At 34.0% G+C, this 17,819-nt stretch overlaps 1 protein-coding gene across 1 annotated transcript; it reads right to left on the bottom strand.

The window, feature by feature from the left end:
- Positions 1-6,397: 6,397 nt before the first annotated feature.
- Positions 6,398-10,301, bottom strand: LOC143537840 (lysine-specific demethylase JMJ25-like). The gene is made up of 13 exons (XM_077031515.1): positions 10,262-10,301; positions 9,984-10,105; positions 9,793-9,889; positions 9,574-9,715; positions 9,419-9,482; positions 8,609-9,341; positions 8,184-8,513; positions 7,402-8,046; positions 7,254-7,326; positions 7,082-7,167; positions 6,868-6,987; positions 6,725-6,792; positions 6,398-6,631 (listed from the first exon to the last, which is right to left on the bottom strand). The coding sequence occupies exons 1-13, from the start codon at positions 10,277-10,279 to the stop codon at positions 6,544-6,546; spliced, it is 2,586 nt and encodes an 861-aa protein (XP_076887630.1). The 5' UTR covers positions 10,280-10,301; the 3' UTR covers positions 6,398-6,543.
- Positions 10,302-17,819: the final 7,518 nt, after the last annotated feature.

Raw genomic sequence — 17,819 nt, 5'->3', positions numbered from 1 at the left:
TTGTTGGTTTTGTTTACTTGAATTTATTGTTTCACATTGCCCTTGTTGATTGTTTCATAGGATAGGGTTTTGTTAGGTCATTTACTATGTGTTCTTGACTAGTTTATGATTGATATCGATTAAGATCATAGAAACAATAAAATCAATTAAACAAATAAAAGTGAGCTGCTAATTTAAAAAGCTGTAAAGTGATAGGCTATTAATAGATCTTTGCTTGTCGGGATTGCTAGATTTAGTTCTTCGTAAGGAGTCCGTCTAGATTTGATTGTCAGCTTAGTCTATTAAATTAATTAAGTTTGCTTTGCTATCTTTTGAATTCCGCGCTGTAAGGTAGGTTTTCGTCATAAAAGATACTTAGATATAAGCAATTAAATAACCGTAAGGAAGTTTAATATAAAACTGGTGAATCTTAAAACTTGTTAGAAACCCATAGGCGTCTTCTTGAAGTTCAAGGGTCCTGTTCGAGTTTTCTGTCAAGGGTCTATCTTATGATCCCGGTTCCATAACTTGCGTTTTTTTCATTTAAATTAATAACCGTAACTTTGGGGATTCCGGCCTGGGTAGTTATTTTAATCATCTGAATTAATCCAAGTTTTCTAAATTTTTTATTAGTTAAAACTAATTAGGGTTTAATTTTTATTAATTAATTAATAAGTAATGATTATGTTTTATTATTATTCTAATAATTAGGGTTTGATTTATTATTATATTAATTAGTTTATTAATAGTTAAATTAAAGTAATCATTAGTTAATTATTATTAGAGTTTTAATTAATTAGTTTTAAAATCCCCCTCAAATATTATTAATAAATAGTCGTGTCTTGTAGTTGAGTCTAATTTGCTAATTTCGTAATTTGAAGAGTCTCGTGGGTTCGATATCCGGACTTACATAGCTATACTAGAGTCGATCGTTTCACTTGCCGGTTAGTAGTTTAAGGGTCTAGAGTATTACTTAGTGTCTAGATTAGTTTATTTTTAGTTAATAATTATCTGACTACTTCAAGCACATCAGCAGTCCTAGTATTTTCAAGCCGGTAATCCTTCCAGTATTAACCTTTTGTCCACTCCAAAGATTCACCTTATTAAGGTGACTCCTCCAAATCTCCTTTTTATTGGACAAAAAATCAGCGGCCATGTCTTCCCTCTTAAACACAATCAGCAAAGTGAGTCCCCCAATGTAAGATAACGCCACATTCGAAAATCCAGCCTGTGACATCATCTCTTTTACTCCACATAACGACTCCACATTTTTTAATTCCGCCACCACTGATCTTCCCAGTACCAATGACGAATAGTTAAGTTTTGGACACTCCAACACTACTTCTTTTATCTTCACCGAAACCTTATTCCATTTCTCTACAATGTCTTTGTATGAGACACCTTTTTGCTTCTCACTCTGACAGTCGATGTCCTGTGGTGTCACCCGTGTCGGAACCGTCTTCCTTGCATACACTTTCCTAGCTTCAGGAATGACCACCCCCTTCCTATCAAACACGGCACTCGATACCGACATAACAGCTCCTCGTATTCTCGTTCCATTCAGCCTATCAGCAAACTGGGTGACGTTACCAACCCCCTTGAATCTTATGAACCCAAACCTCATCCCGCCAACATCCTTCTTCTTTGTTATATAAGCATCGGACATGATTTCAAAGTGCCGAAAAGCAAACCACAGATCCCTTAACATCACCCCATCCGGTAGATTTGACACATAAAACGAAATTTCCTTTTCGTTTTTCCGGTGACCCTTCGTTCCCCCTCTCCCTCTCTTTTCCTTTTTTTTTCAGTTTTCAAGATCTGGATTTTCAGTATCGGTACCAAATATTTTCAGTTTTCAAGATCTGGATTTTCAGTTTCGGTACCAAATATTTTCAGTTTTCAAGATCTGGATTTTCAGTATCGGTACCAAATATTTTCAGTTTTCAAGATCTGGATTTTCAGTATCGGTACCAAATATTTTCAGTTTTCAAGATCTGGATTTTCAGTATCGGTTGTACAGTTCCAAGCTCATCCCTAGACACAATGGTTCTAATACTAACAAAATAAACATACAAAAAGTGCCAAGCAAACGTAAATATTGCACAAATCGGTCATTAACCCCAAACCGGTTCCTAGTCAAAGTGCTCAAAACCGGTCTAGGGATGAGCGTTTTTGGTACCGGTTAACGATTGGGTACCGTCAGTACGTACCAAGTTTTAAGTTTTTGGTATTGGGAAGTTACCGATATTTCCCAAATCTTGGACGAATACGAGTACCGAACCGAACATTTCGGTATCGATACCAAATATTTGGGATTTTTGAGATCGGTTCCAAGTATTTGTTAATTATAAAGTTAATACAAACTTTTTCATTATACTTAAGTAGTGCACCATCTTCTTTCAAACTTGTTGGCTAAGTAAAAGCATCAAACTTTTCTAAATCTAAAATGTATCGTGAATTGTAATAAAATCACAAAAGAGAAAGTGTCAGTTATCTAAAGTTGTAAAAATTTATTGATTATACTCACAAAGATACGTGGATATGTCGAATCGAGTGATGCACACCCTGACTATTTGCATTAATCAATTACCAGGTGACATGGATAGATGTGTTATAGCTGACCAGCTATCAAGTCAGGTGCTACTAAATTTTATTCGAATATGATTATCACATCATTCTATTTATTTATGTTAGTCTAAAGTTCGTACATTTTTTTAGATATGGATATGCAAACATGCTTATATGATCGGTTGTTTGTTTGTCATGACGCGTGCCACCATGCACTACCACAGTTGTACACACGAGGCATATTATTGGTCGGCAACATACACACTTTCTGTTTTACCGTATGTTTTGAGAATAACACAGGCAAGTTTTTATTTCATACAATTTAATACATTTATCAACCCTTAATTATCAAAGACGAAGGATAAACAGAGGAACGATAACCGATAAAAGTGATTAGGTTAGGATCTTTGATTGCATAGATTGGGTGGGGATGTTTAGGAAAACCGAAACCGAATAAACTGATTTAAATAATTAATTTGGATTCGAATATGGATTTCAAAAAATTTATGAGTTTTTTATATGCGTTTACTTTGTATTGTATAAATCCCAACCCATTAGTCATTTACAATAACCCCGGCTCCCTTTATCTTATTTGTTCCAGTTTGATGGTCAACAAGACCAAACACTAACGTAGCTGTTAATTTGTTACTTTTTAAATGACTGATCATCATGTGTGGTGTGCAGTGCGAGAAAATATGGTGGGATGAAAATGACACCATACATATATGGAATGTAGGGAAATTCGTTCTTGTAATTTTGGCTGCATCTGCGAGACTTTTCAGACTCCAACACATGGATAAACCCCTTCACACGATATTTGCTATTGTTTTATCAATAGTAGCCAGCAGGGGTCAAATCTACTGGGATTTTAAGTTCGACTGGGGTTTTTTGCAACAAATAGCAAGAACAATCATTTACGGGATAATTTGGTTTTTCATCCGTTTTTTATTACGTGGCCATGGTAAGTGAACAACTTCTTAAACAAACTGAACGAACACCGACACAAATATTGGTTTGATTAAGTGTCGATGTTCGTTCGGTTTGTTTAAGAAGTTGTTCACTTACCATGGCCACGTAATAAAAAACGGGTGAAAAAACCAAATTATCCCGTAAATGCTTGTTCTTGCTGTTTGTTGCAAAAAGCCCCCAGTCGAACTTAAAGTCCCAGTAGATTTGACCCCCGCTGGCTGCGACTCATAAAACATCAGCAAATATCGTGTGAACTGTGAAGGGGTTGATCCATGTGTTGGAGTCTGAGAAGTCTTGCAGATGCAGCCAAATTTACTAGAATGAACTCTCCTATATTCCATATATGCATGTTGTCACTTTCAACCCACCATATTCTCCCGCACTGCACACCACACATGATGATCAGTCATTTAAAAAAAAGTAACAAATTAACATCTACGTTAGTGTTTGGTTTGAATGAAAATTAAGTTTAAAAATTTTACGAGGAATTTGAGTTTGGAGCATATGGGCTAGCATTTCAAAAGAGAGATATGGGCTAGCATTTCATTGCTTTTATCAGAATCAAGTGAACAACCCTCAGCACTTCTGTTTTATAGATATAAAGTACAAGAATAAAATGAAAACACCAACTGTTATCTTCACCATATATTTGGTTGAAACTCAGCTTAAAGACTAGCTGCATTTGTTTATTAATATAGTTATTATAAGTGTACATCTAAATTAAAATTCTAACAGCTCTTTAATATTTTTACTTTATGCATTTTGGTTTAGTGCGGTTTAAAATTTCAAACCGAAATGAACAACAAAATCTTGTTTGTTTCGGTTCGCTTACGGCTCTGCATAATCATTTGCTTATCTTACCTCAGAGTATTCCACAACCCGCGTCTCCGCAATAGACGTGAATGGCATTACATACGCAGATTGTCTTGGAGTGTGCGGAAAAAGATTGTCTATCTAGAACAATCGTAAAATGAGGTTTATAAACCTAGATATAAAGTATACGTCATTATATATGATAGAACAAATTTCATATAACATATATAGGATGTGAATTGTTGTTATTAACTTTGTTTTTCAATAAAAGACAGTACTTTTCATTTTTTAAAGGAAAAAAATCATAGCTAAAAAGTCTATGTATAAAATGGTAATATGTAAAATTGTAAATGACTTTTTTAGTTTTTCCATTTATCAAATAATTGATAAAATATAGGTTTATAATCTTCAAGTTAAAAACTAGATTTTCATTTTACTTGTCTTTGACCCAAACCATGAAACCAAACCGAAGTTAAACCGTTAGTAGCGGTTCGGATTCAAATTCCAACAGTTGGTTTTTGTTATTCAAAAACCGTTATTAACGGTTTGGCTAATGGTTTGACCTAAAACTTGTATAAACCAGACCGTGAACACCCCAGATGTAAGCATCTAATTTTAAATGTATGTTATGTATGTACTTTAGTTCTTAATTAAATGGTTTTGAGCACTTTGACCAGGAACCAATTTGGGGTTAAAGTCTGATTTGTACAATATTTACATTTGCTTGGCACTTATTAGCAGCAATATTGTTATATTTGTTTAACTATTTAGATTACCACAATATAAAAAATAATAAAACAATTTACTTTATAACTAAATCCCCTTAACAAACCTACCATATTCCAAAAAAACAGTCCCTTAGATCATAGTTTGGTTTGGTAGGTACACCTTGCATGACTTTTGAGCTTCCGTTTATGAAGTTGATGTAACTCGATAGAGCTATATGCCCGAGATTTAACACATAACGTCAAGTGAGGTTCTGAACCATGGAAATGTTGCAGTCAAGGGAAACGTTTTAGGATACTGAAGTTCAAAAATTTAGTGTTCCAAATATATTTATATATTTTAGAGAAACAAATTTATAAGATAACAATTCCAGTAAGGTTATGTGTAGTGGAGGGGCTACAAAATAAGGCGAATTGCGCCATGTGGCGTCCAGTCAGCTTTTGTTTTACGGGTGTAATGATGTTGTAGCCTCATATATTAATATTTTAGTTTTTGCCTGGATTGAGACTTAATTTACCTCAAAACTAAAACCGACAAACTAACTAAACATGCTAAATCAGTCTAATCTTGGATCATGTATTCGAGATACTTGATCCAATCAAAATGCTCAATAGTCTTGTTCTAGTTTTAACCTGAATTCACATAAAAACTAAAACCGATAACCTAAGCAAACATGCTAAATCAATCTAATCTTGGATCAGGTATCCGAGATTCGTAATCCAATCCAAATCCACCATAATCTTGTTTTTAAAACACCTTTTCCATATCCATCTCAGCATGCACCACATACACAATACACAAAATCAAATAAAGAGAAAAAAAAATGAAACATTAAAGATGATTGGTTGTCATATGTTACGTCTTTCTTTGTCCATTGAAGGGTGTTCGTAATTAGGACCCAGACGCCACAATGGATGCATTCAAATGCTGCAAAACTACCGGTTATCATTCTTCATTACTCTCTAGTTGTTCCATGAATGTTCGAATAAAGAATCTAAATGCCATTGCTACAAGAAGTTGTAGAATAACACTGTTTGTGTAAAGAGCTAGTGTTGATGGACAAGAAGATATAAAGAAGTCGGAAAGACGAAGCTGCATTGTTGATGTCAGGATCAAGTTCTCACGAACATCTTTTATGTCAATCGACGGTATATTTCAAAAGTATTTCATTTCTAAATGAAAATGGTAATTCAAGAAACGTTACTAGAAATGTTCTTATTATAAGCTGTGAAGATGGTGATAAATTAATAACCATATTAGATATCAGTATCAAGATAAAAAATGATGAACATATAATTTTATCTAAATAGAGAATATGAATTAAGTTTAATAACTACACCATCTTGACATAAATTAAATGATACCCTCATAACAAAACCCTCACTTACCATATTCAAAAATGAGCAAAAAAACAAACCCTTAAATTATAGTTTGGTAGGTATAATTTGCAAGACTTAGGAGGATTTGGTTTACTACAAAATATAACTGTTAAGTCTTCTTAGTGTTCCTAGGCTTCCTTTTCTTCGTCAATGATTTTTTCTTCAACGGTTTTGCCTTCGCGAGTTTAGGCTCTTCACTGAAATCAAATACCAGCAAAACCATATGTTATCTTGATGCAAACTGCATTAAAAATAACTTTATTTATCAACAAGTAATACTTCAAACTCACCTGGTTTCATTCGGGTACTTCAAGTCATGTACAGCCACATCCACTGCATAAAGTGCCATTTTTTTCACCTGTCATAAACCGATTATTTTGTATCAAACTCAATATTAATAATAACATCAAAACATGAAAAATGTTTTGTTTACCTCAAGTTTATCTTCTTTTGCCCTATGACTTTTGGGTAGAACACGAAAATCTTCAGTTAACCGAATGCATTCACCAACATTTTCAGGAGAAACAAAGTCCAACGCCACTTTAATACACGACTGCAAGTCAACACAGAACATGTTTATATACAGAAAAAAGTCAAAAATCAATGAAATGAAAAACTAGTCTGAAAAGTAGTAGAAAGTTATAAACCTTCAAATTTCTAACTTGATGTGCACAGCCAGCAGGTATAAAAACAGCATCTCCAAGCTTTTGAACAAAAGTCCACGGCTCGATTCCTGATAAAAACCAAAAACAAAATAAGCAAAATATAAAAAATAATACAATATTAAATGAGTAAAAGCTGTCGTAAATGTAAACTAACCAAACTCTTCTTTCAGCTTCCGTTTATGCTCTGTGGTTAAGTAAAACGTTTGGTCATGAATCGGATGAATAACCTGAATTAAGAAACACATTAAAGTTAGTTAAGAATCTAGAATTTTAATAACTTAAAAAGCATTATTAATCATTACTTGCTGAAGTGGACGACAGTAGATATGTCTGAACTCTGTGAAATGTTTTTTAACATATTCCTCCAATTTAGAAGTATCTTCCCGCCTAAATATATCCCACAGCGCACCTCCGCCTTCCAGATCAAATCCATCCACATAACTACCATTAACATGATCATGATTCTCGGTTTCTTCACCACGTGGGCTATCAGTTTTTTCTACTTTAGTGCACTTCAATTTCTTTTCGCCATTTATATTTTGTTTTTGACAGCCTCTTTTCCTGGAACATTTTCCTTCCACGTCAATTTCTTGAACCGCATCAGTTACACACTCGGATTCTTCTTTAACACACTTCAATATCATTTCTGCGTTTATATTTTGTTTTTGACAGCCTCTTTTCCTGGAACGTTTTCCTTCCACATCAATTTCTTGAACTTTGTCAGTTATACACTCGAATTCATCACATCCTTCATTGTTTAACGGGCTTTCATCTGATTGGTTACTAGTAGTTAGAATTGTGTCATTCTCATCTTTTGATTGGTTATTAACATCAATTCCAAAAAGTTCCTTCAGATCTTGAGCCTTGTGCTTCGCTTTCAAATCATTTATCTTTTTAGTGTGATCAGAATCAGGGGTAACAGTTGCAATGTGAGTCAACACATTCACCTTCATGTAAACAGAAATATATAAAGAAATTATTAAAGCTATGGCATGACAATGATTTTATTTCAGTATAGCAGAAGATTGTCACTTCTAAAAATAAAGTTTATATCTTTATATGGTAAAAAGATTTAATAACATACTGCGTCAGACATGTCACAGTGAAGTTTAGTTACAGAGTCCCCACGACCTAATTCTTGAGAAACACCGTATGCGATATACGTTTTGGGACCCATATCTGGCTTTAAAGACGTTTTGGGAAACTTAACAGCAAGATTCAGGTAACCGTCACGAGGATGGGTGTATTCTTTAAAAGGTAAGGAAGTAATAAACTCAACACCATGACGGGGCAAACGTTCTTCGAATAAACTTGATGGAGGCCAGTCTTTCAACTTAAGGATTTCAGGCCACCCTTCGTTATCATATTTACCCTCTGTGTACCACTTGAAAAACTGATGAACATTAACATCAATCTGCATTTCATGAAAAATGTTGATCATGCATGTTATATATTATATTCTGAACGTAATGTCAAGAACAAAAAAGATACAGTTAACTGTTAACAAACCTCACACCAATCTAAACAGCTAAGAGCAGCAACATCCAAGAGCTGGTCATGGTTAACATTTGAAATCTGGCGAAACGCACGCCACATAACCATTGGTTCCCAGCTCAACCCGAGAGTAGTTTCTAGAACATTACTGACTATGACAGGTTCACCTTTTGACCAATGCCACTGAAAATGTTTTAGATCTCCCGAATTAATATCCACAGCGCGTGGACAATACAGATAATTGTCATTAGAATGTTCACGAGAAGCAGCTTTGCGTAACTGACTTTCATTGACCAAATCTGAACAAGTGCACCATTCTTTAGGCATCTTTCGCATATCATCCTCCAACTTATGAAGCTTTAAAAGATTCTGTGTGTCCTTCAACAAAGTTGGAATCTTGTCAAGTGGTTTTACGTGCATTAACTGTAAGATCCCACACCCACAACCACCCATACTTTCTGGAGGACAAGGAACTCTACCATCTGTTAAAGACTTCCAATCGACACTTGTATTCTCTTTTGGTGTTATACTCTTGTGAAAATTAATAAACTTTTGGTGGTATTTATCTTCTTTTAACCCATGTAAGTAACCAGAACCTGGATCTTCAAACTGAACGCTATTGATAACTACTTCTTTGTTTCCTTGAAGATTTCCATCACGCGATTCCCGACAACATTGAAGGCAAAGATCATAGTTACATTTAGGACAGCTTCTATGCAAGTCAAAAATCGATGTTTTACAACAGTCACTGCATACACCATGTAACAAAAAGTTTAAAAAAATGTCATCACAAAACAAAACCCTAACATTAATAATTTAACATACCAGTACATGCGCTCATCCAAGCTGTAGTCTACCATATTCAAGTTTACATCTGATAAAGCACACCCTGCACACAACAACATATTTAACAAAAAGGATATACAAAATATGAATTGATTGCTACAATCATGTGATCAAATTAAGTTAAAAGTATAAACCTTGGATTTGAGACTCTATCCTCTTCTCGTTTTCCTGTTCCTCATTGAGACGCTTCAAGAACGGAAGAAGAACATGCAGGATGTAAATAGAGTATTGAACTTTCTGATCAGCACTAGGTTTAAAATCAATCTTGTTTTTCACCTAAATAATCAACAACAGATTCAGCATTGCAAAACTTATCTAACAACAGCAACATGTAACATAACAAAAGAACAAACTTTAGGATGCACGTCACGCAAGCACGATTTGCAGTTGCAGTTGTCAAGGCAAACAGGGCAACAGTCAGCAAACATGTCTTCTGTCATGTTAGGATACCTACATTAAAGCAATAATAATAATAATCTTTTAACCTAACCAAGGTATTGACTGACATACATAAAAGAGTAAAACACTGTAAGAATTAGATTACCAAGTAGTCATACAAGGCACACAGTAACGCTTTGTTTTGCATTTCTGGCAGCGAACAACTCGGCCCTTGTCGTTCCTTTGACACTGATGGCACATAACTGATTCAACATACTGCAAAACTCCCTGCAATTTGACAACAACAATAACAATAAATATAACAATAATAATAATAATAATAATAATAATAATAATAAATAATAATAATAATAGTAATAGTAATAGTAATAATAATAATAATAAATATTATAATAACAGTAATAATAATAATAATAATAATACATTTTCATCTTGAACCATATGCCTGGCAGCACATTTAGGCCTCCTTGGATCCTCCTTCTTGATTGAGTTGCCTTCGTCTTCTTCTTCAGCCTCTGTATTCTTCTGCTTCTTCTTCCTAGGGTTGTTGTTGTTAATCACAGGGATAAAATTAAAGTCAAGCGATTTATAGAGAGGCTTTGTGTTCCTGTTACTTCTACTGGACCGCCTGCACGCGGTGGTTCCGTTGTCATCGTTGTCAACTGGAGGTTGATCACAGATCGCATCGTCAATCGTCATTATTATTATTATTATTATTATTATTATTAGAGTAAAAGAAACCAAAACGAAGGAGAATTTGAAGAAGAAGAACACGTTTAGGGTTTCGAGGCGATTGGATTCAAATAATTAAAGAGGGATTATTCCCGCTTCCAATTCCTACCACTACACGAGAACGATGATGGGTTGGATTAGATTAGACCCCTAATACTAATAATAATATTAATACATGAAACTTAAAAACGTACCAACTAAAAATAAAACATATTAATTGTGTGACTCAAGCACCTGGTGCAAACAAGCTGAGATACTCGTGAGCTATTCGAGATCGGCTTGTGAAAAAACTTAATTGAGCCAAGCTTGAGCTTAAAAAAAAGCTTGTTTAATAAATGGGCTCGAGCTTCACTTATCGAAGTCGAGTCGGCTCACGAGTCTAAACGAGCATGCTATTTATATAACTTTTAATATATATTTAATAATATTAATTAATATATATATATAATGTTATGAAAAAAATAACTAAATAAGATTTATTATTTTATACATAAAATTATAATTATAAATATGAAAAAAATTAATTAATAAATAGTAAACAAGTCGAGCTCGAGCTTTGAAAATAGAGCTCGAAACGAGCCGAGCTCAAGTTACGTGTAACTTAAGCGAGCCTAGTCAAGCTCAGGCTCGGCTCAGCAAGGCTCGTGTGCACCCTTTGAATCAAGTAGTGTAATTACATTGAGTTTAATTACACTACTTGATGTTTGCATAGTTAATACGTTAATTTTCTATTTGATCCAAATAAGTTTATGGGTTGGAAGCTCATCGGTTACTTGTTTTACTTTTTAAAATGGTAACATATTTTCTAAATTTTAGTATATCTTGGTATTTATATTTTGGAGATACATTAATTCCACTCGCAAGGAAAGTATTGAATTAGATATTTATCAATGTTAAGGGATTGGTGAAAGAGAGTCTTAAAACTAGTGTTTCAAGTTAATGAATGGTCGAATTTTGGTTGTAACTTAAGAATTAAGATATGAGATTGTTAGAATTATCTTACATGCATGTTTTAAGATGTGATGTATGGGGCTAGTCAATGAATATATTTTTTTGCTAACAAAACAAACTTTAATAAAACATAAATGGTACAAGGTACAAGAGAGCAAAATCAGCAAGGTGTTGAAATACAACACCCTTAAATACAGTTATTTATTCTCCACATATTAGGTTGTTTCTTTACTATCCTGCCATATTCAAAAGCAAAAACCTAAGGGGACAAAACAGCCGGCTGCAAGGAGATGTAATCATGTAATTACCCGGAACTGCCGAAAACTATGAACGGGAACATGAGGTCTATGTCCAATAATGTTAAGTCTTTCTTTCCATACTCGACTCTTGTCACGAATATACTTGATATCTCGTGAGTGTTAGATAAACAAGTAACATATGTGAATAATGAAACCTAATTTTGAACGCAACACCCACACATTTTAGCATGATTAATGATGTAAATGGCTATTGTTTGATACTAATTTGGTTCATATTTGCATTTGAGGATCAATAATGGAAATTAATGGACAGAGAGAAAATATATAAAACCAGGTCGTATGTATTTGATTAATATTATTGGCACTGATTCTTTCAATTAGGCAAGTAAACGAATCAAACGTTCGGTGAATTGTTCAATGAGAAGTTCGTGTCACACCCCGACCAAAGGCGGCGGAACATGCCGGGGTGCAACGTGATTTGACAAATACACAAGACACTATTTAAAGTGACAATATTTAATCACTCATTCATTTCATAAATCAATAAACAAACACATCTCGTTCATATAAACAAATTTGGAAACAAGTAGTAATCATATTGTTCATTTTACTAATACCCTAATAGTCTTGGTAACGTTTTTCATCAAGTCCTCGAGTCAACAAAAGTCAAACCTGTAACATGCATAAAATAATATTTGTCAACACGTATGTTGGTGAGCAATTTCACAGTTTGAGTATATATAATATGAGCGAAATCCACAAACGTATATAAGACTATAAATAAAAGCATCAATCGTGGCATATAAAACATATGTAAATGAGGATCCTTTCTACTCGGTAACAACCGACATACTCGGATAATGAGGCCCTATTCTACTAGCACAAGGCTAAGTAGTTAGGGGAGCGTATGATCATACTTAATGAGGCTCAACAACAACATAAAAATAAACATTCGCGCACGTAAAGCATATGAGGCATATAACACACAAAAGAGCAAGTATTCCAAGTATCATATACCCTAAAGTTTGTGGTTTGATAAAAGTGTATAATGAATCATTCTTGTTTTAAATAAGTATGCATGTTACCCCCAAAACATAAAAGGGAAAACGGGGGATGAAATGTACTCACCTCGATTGACGAATCGAGAACTAATAAATGATCGACATATAGAAAGCTTGTGAACGAAACGAACAAATCCGACTTGAAAGCTAATTGAAAACGTATAAATAAAATATATTAATGAACTTGAACTTTAGTTGAAACTACATTTGAAGCATTGAATGAGAATGTTCAGTTGTTAATCGGGTTACCGGTTAATTTGTTAACGATTAGGGACTCGTACTTAATTGGTAATTTAAAAATAAAATAATATTATTTTATTTGGGCTTTTAAATAACTATACCAATATTAAATAGAAACAAGACGGGTTTTAAATCAAGGGTTCGGTTTTATAAAATATAGTAAAGCTTATAATGATATTATTAATGATAAAAGATGGTAAGGATAATAATGTCTTTAAAAATTATGTTATATATATATATATATATATAAGATCATGATGATAATAACATATATAAATATACTACCACTTGAGAATTGTTTTTAAAACTAATAATAGTAGTAGTAATAGTAAATATAATAATTATTAATTTTGTTGTTGAATATATCATTAATAGATTTATAAGTTTTAATAATAATAATAATAATTATTATTATTATTATTATTATAATTTTATGTGTCATATTAATAATAACTAATACTCATAACATTTTAATAATAGTAGTATTAGTGATAAAAAGATATAACTCGAGTGACGATGACGTTAAATGGTAACTATGCCCGACATGGGTTTCGGTTTAATAAAACAAGTAGATAATATTAACAATATTAGATTCTAATAATATTCCTTAATAATAATAATAATGATAATCATAATCATAATAATAATAATCTATTATTATGAAAATAATGATAATAATAATTGTTTTGTTAAATGATAATAATAACAATAATAATAGTGATAATAATAATAATAATTAATATTATCTTATTAATAATAACAATAGTAATAATAATAATACTAATAATATATATTATCTAGATAATACGTATGATGTTAATAAAAATAGTGATATTAACTTGAGTAACCCGTTAACAAAAACAAACCGAGGTTGGTCATGGAGAGAATCGAACCCGTGACCTCAAGCTTAATAACTAGCGTAGAAGCCGAACAAACCAAGATAACAATTTGTTAAACAAACTCAAAGTTAAACCCACAATTGTTAATTTACCTATTAGTTGTTCACGAGTCGTCGGAGGAATGTTTGCCGGAGACTAGGGCTGTAAGCGAACCGGACGTCCGGCGGACGTCCGGGCGTCCGTTCGGCAAGAAGTTCGTTTATGTTCGTCCGTTTAATAAACGAACCGGACATGGACACAAAAATTTCGTTCGGTAAGCTTAACGGACGAACACGGACAAGGGCCAAGTCCGTTCGATAGTGTTCCTGAACGCCCGGTAACGTTCGTCCGATTACGTTCGGTAATGTCCGTCAGGTATCGTTAGTGTTTATATCTATCCAGTATTTTAATTTAACTGCGGAATTTCTAGTGTTATTAATAACACTTTTATATTACTACACATGTTTGATGTCTCTTATATTATAGTGATCCACTTTATGTTAATATATTAAGTGTTAAGTATATTTGGATGTTATATGGTGTAATTCCTAATTTGTATGTGAAGTTGTTAAGATATATGTTTGGTGTTAATATGTAACCGTTTATATTTGTCCATTAGTGTTCGTTGTCCATTAATGTTCACATGTTTGTTTGTCCATTAATGTCCATTAGTGTCCGTTTGCCCATTATTGTCCGTTAACGCCCGTTTAAAATATTAACGGACGGACATGGACGGACACGGACAAACTCAATTTCTTAATGGACGGACACGGACATGAATTTTCGTTCGGTAGAGTGTTCGTGAACCGTCCGTTTGTCCGTCAAAAGCTTAACGGACGGACACGGACATGCTCTCGTCCGGTTCGGTCCGGTCCGTGTACACCCCTACCGGAGACGTGCCGAAAATACAAACCGGAGAGAAAGAGAGTGAGAGAGAGGGAGAGAAAACCGAAAGTGAGATAAAGAGAGAGACGACGCTAGAGAGAGACGGAACACCGGGAGCCACGGCACCGGCGGCCGGTTTTCCGGTCGCCGAAAAACGAATCCGAAGAGGGGAGAGAAGGAGGGTTGGGTGCGGGGTGATACAGGAGAACCGAGAGGGTGAAGAAGGAGTGCGGCTGGAGGTGGGGGGTGCTCGCCGGAGGTTCGGGCTCGCCGGAAAAATGGCTAGGGGTGGCGGCTGAGTTAAATAAGTTAGGGTTAGGGTTTGTGGTGGTCAGTGGTGGTGCGTCGGAAAAACAGGGGAGAAATGGGTGGCCGGAAATCGCCGACGAAGTCGCCGGTCGTCGAAAATCGGCGCCGAAAAACGAAAGAGAAAGGGAGGCGGCTGGTGATGTTTGAATAATATGGTAGGGTTAGGTTAAGTTTGGTTATATATGTATGCATATTTTTCACAAAAGGCCCCTCAAGTTCTACATATTTTATAAAAGGGGTATTAAACTTAACAAAGTTAATATAGATTTGGAAATGGCAAGTATTACCCCTTATAATTTATAAACTAATTTATGTTAACTAAACAACGATTAGTACATGTCTACATAATGAGTTTTGATGAACTAAGTACGTGAAAAATTTAAAGATCGACTAAAATTATTAACAAAATTACAGGGTCGGGTTTACAATACAATACGGGTATGAAGTATAATTTATTACAATAAAATGCGAAAGAAAATCTAAAACCCGAATTTGACGAATGTCACAGTTCGTTTATGTTTGTTTATTAATAAACGAACGAACATGAACACATGTTTCGTTCGTTCATTTATGTTTATGAACATTTGTTTATGTTTCTTTGTGTTCATTTAAGTTTGTCTGTGCTCATTTAAGTAGGTTCATATATGTTTGTTTATCTTTGTTCAATTTATTCATTTATGTTCTTGAACCCCTCGTTTAGATTTTAAATAAACGTACATGTTTATTTTAAAACAAATGAACATGAACACCAAATATTTGTTCGCTTAAGTGTTCGTGCTCTTGCTCGTTTAAAGTAACATGAATGAACACAAACATACCCTTGTTCTTTTTCGTTCGGTTTGTTTACAGGCCTAATTTAATATATCATTTGTTCTTCATAACAGGAGCTCGTACATGTAAATCGTGCCTTAAATATTGACCGATGATAAGGCTTGAGTTAAAAGATGGTAATTCATTGAAAAATTATTAGGATTGGTGTGTGTCGTCACTATTGATAACTCTAATGGAATTAACTAGTAAGGTTACATGGAATATCATTTGAAGCCTAGCAATGGTCTACTAAGGTTTTTTAATAGCAAGAGTTTCATATATAAAATAGCAACTAGTAACTTCTTATTACGTCAAACAACTACACCATTTTTGTTTACTATGGGACTTTCAACCTACAACTTATCAAGTACCTATATACCGTTGGGCTACAAACCCTCTGATTGTAACAATTAACTAACGTGATAATAAACGTGACAATCGATAACTAGCAAGTAAGTAACAATGGTCAATATATATAGATGTTTAGAAACCTTGAGTATATACTAGCTACTTTGCTTTGAAAATCACCATGTAGTTGTAATCAATCTTGTTATTAATCAAACCATCTAAAAGTTGTATGCTCATGCGGATTTAGTTGACGTTGAGTGGAAATATTCCCGCTCTAACTCGTGGGTTTGTTTCGTGACACGCGATAAGCATGGGTTGGAACCCTAATGATTTTATAAACGATTCAAGTTAAGTTATGGTTTTGGATACTCATTTGTTGTTTACTTTCTAAACTATGACATAGTGTTCACATGGAAAGATTTTAAAGCGAAATACATTTTCGCCCTTTCAAAGAAAATTCTAACACCAGTTAATCTTGATTCATTCCACTAGCAAGGAAAGTATCGAGTTTAATTTTATCCTAACAGGTTGATTTAAGCAGATAGTAACCATCGTCGATTTCAGTAGTTACAGTTTCAGTATCTATCATACCAAACTTGCAAAAACCTTTTAAGACCAGAAAGGAAATAAAATGCTTATAGCATGAATGAATAACCTTAGTTTGGTAGCTTAACATTTGCCTCCTCTAGTACTAATATTGTTCCTTTCTCTCTCACGAAGATCACATGTTTTGTATTTAGTTGATGGTGTAAAGACTTCGTGAGAGGTCACCTATCTTTGTGGTATTCTCACATGAACACGATTAATTGTGGAGTTAGTTTCAAAGCGTATAGATGATATTTGAGACATGACATTTTCTACGACAAAGTATTTCTGGTATAAACAGAACCAGATTCATATCGAGAAACTTTCGTGATGGCCCAAGAGGGCACAAAATCACAAATTAAACAAAAAAAAAAGTGGTCAAAATAGGTCGGGCCAAAACGAATTGGATTAAGCGAGTCGATCAAATACTTATTTACTTAATAAACAAAAGTGTTACAAAACCGCATGACATTGGTGAACACTCGTCCGAATGCACGAAAGTGTGATGCGATAAAACCCGATCAATTCAATGATCAAACTAATGAACGTCACCCACTCTCCTAGTTTTCCATCATCACCTCGTCCTGCCAAAACTAAAAATAAATTATGAGAACATAAATCAAACTTGGGTCACATAAAATACCAATTCTCTTTTCCTTGTCACTCCACCACAAACTCATTGGCGCAATTATTTATTACACATAACAAAAGCAAACAAAGGACGACCAAAGTACTTTGGTACATGCAAATCCTCCAATCCTCAAACGACACCGATTCCTTTGCTTTTCTTCCTCGACTTTCTATAACTACAATCATTTCAATCTCACAACGACTGTCTTCACTTCAGTTACAATATTAAGCTTGCATCAACAAAGAATGCAATAGGTTTATCTTTTTTTCATGTAATTTGGTTTCACTTCTT

This window comes from Bidens hawaiensis, unplaced genomic scaffold (genome assembly GCF_021521415.1).
Source record: "Bidens hawaiensis isolate Kalapana, Puna unplaced genomic scaffold, B.hawaiensis_p1.1 tig00011408_1, whole genome shotgun sequence".
NCBI classification, from domain to species: domain Eukaryota; kingdom Viridiplantae; phylum Streptophyta; class Magnoliopsida; order Asterales; family Asteraceae; genus Bidens; species Bidens hawaiensis.
This window is presented reverse-complemented; position numbering and strand designations above follow the sequence as displayed.

What these genes read in the sequence shown, in the direction of transcription:
- LOC143537840 (XM_077031515.1), bottom strand. An exon ending in TGCGTGACGTGCATCCTAAA is followed by an intron (nt 9,716 to 9,792) that starts GTTTGTTCTTTT and finishes TTGATTATTTAG; the next exon opens with GTGAAAAACAAGATTGATTT. An exon ending in ACTGTCGTCCACTTCAGCAA is followed by an intron (nt 7,327 to 7,401) that starts GTAATGATTAAT and finishes TTCTTAATTCAG; the next exon opens with GTTATTCATCCGATTCATGA.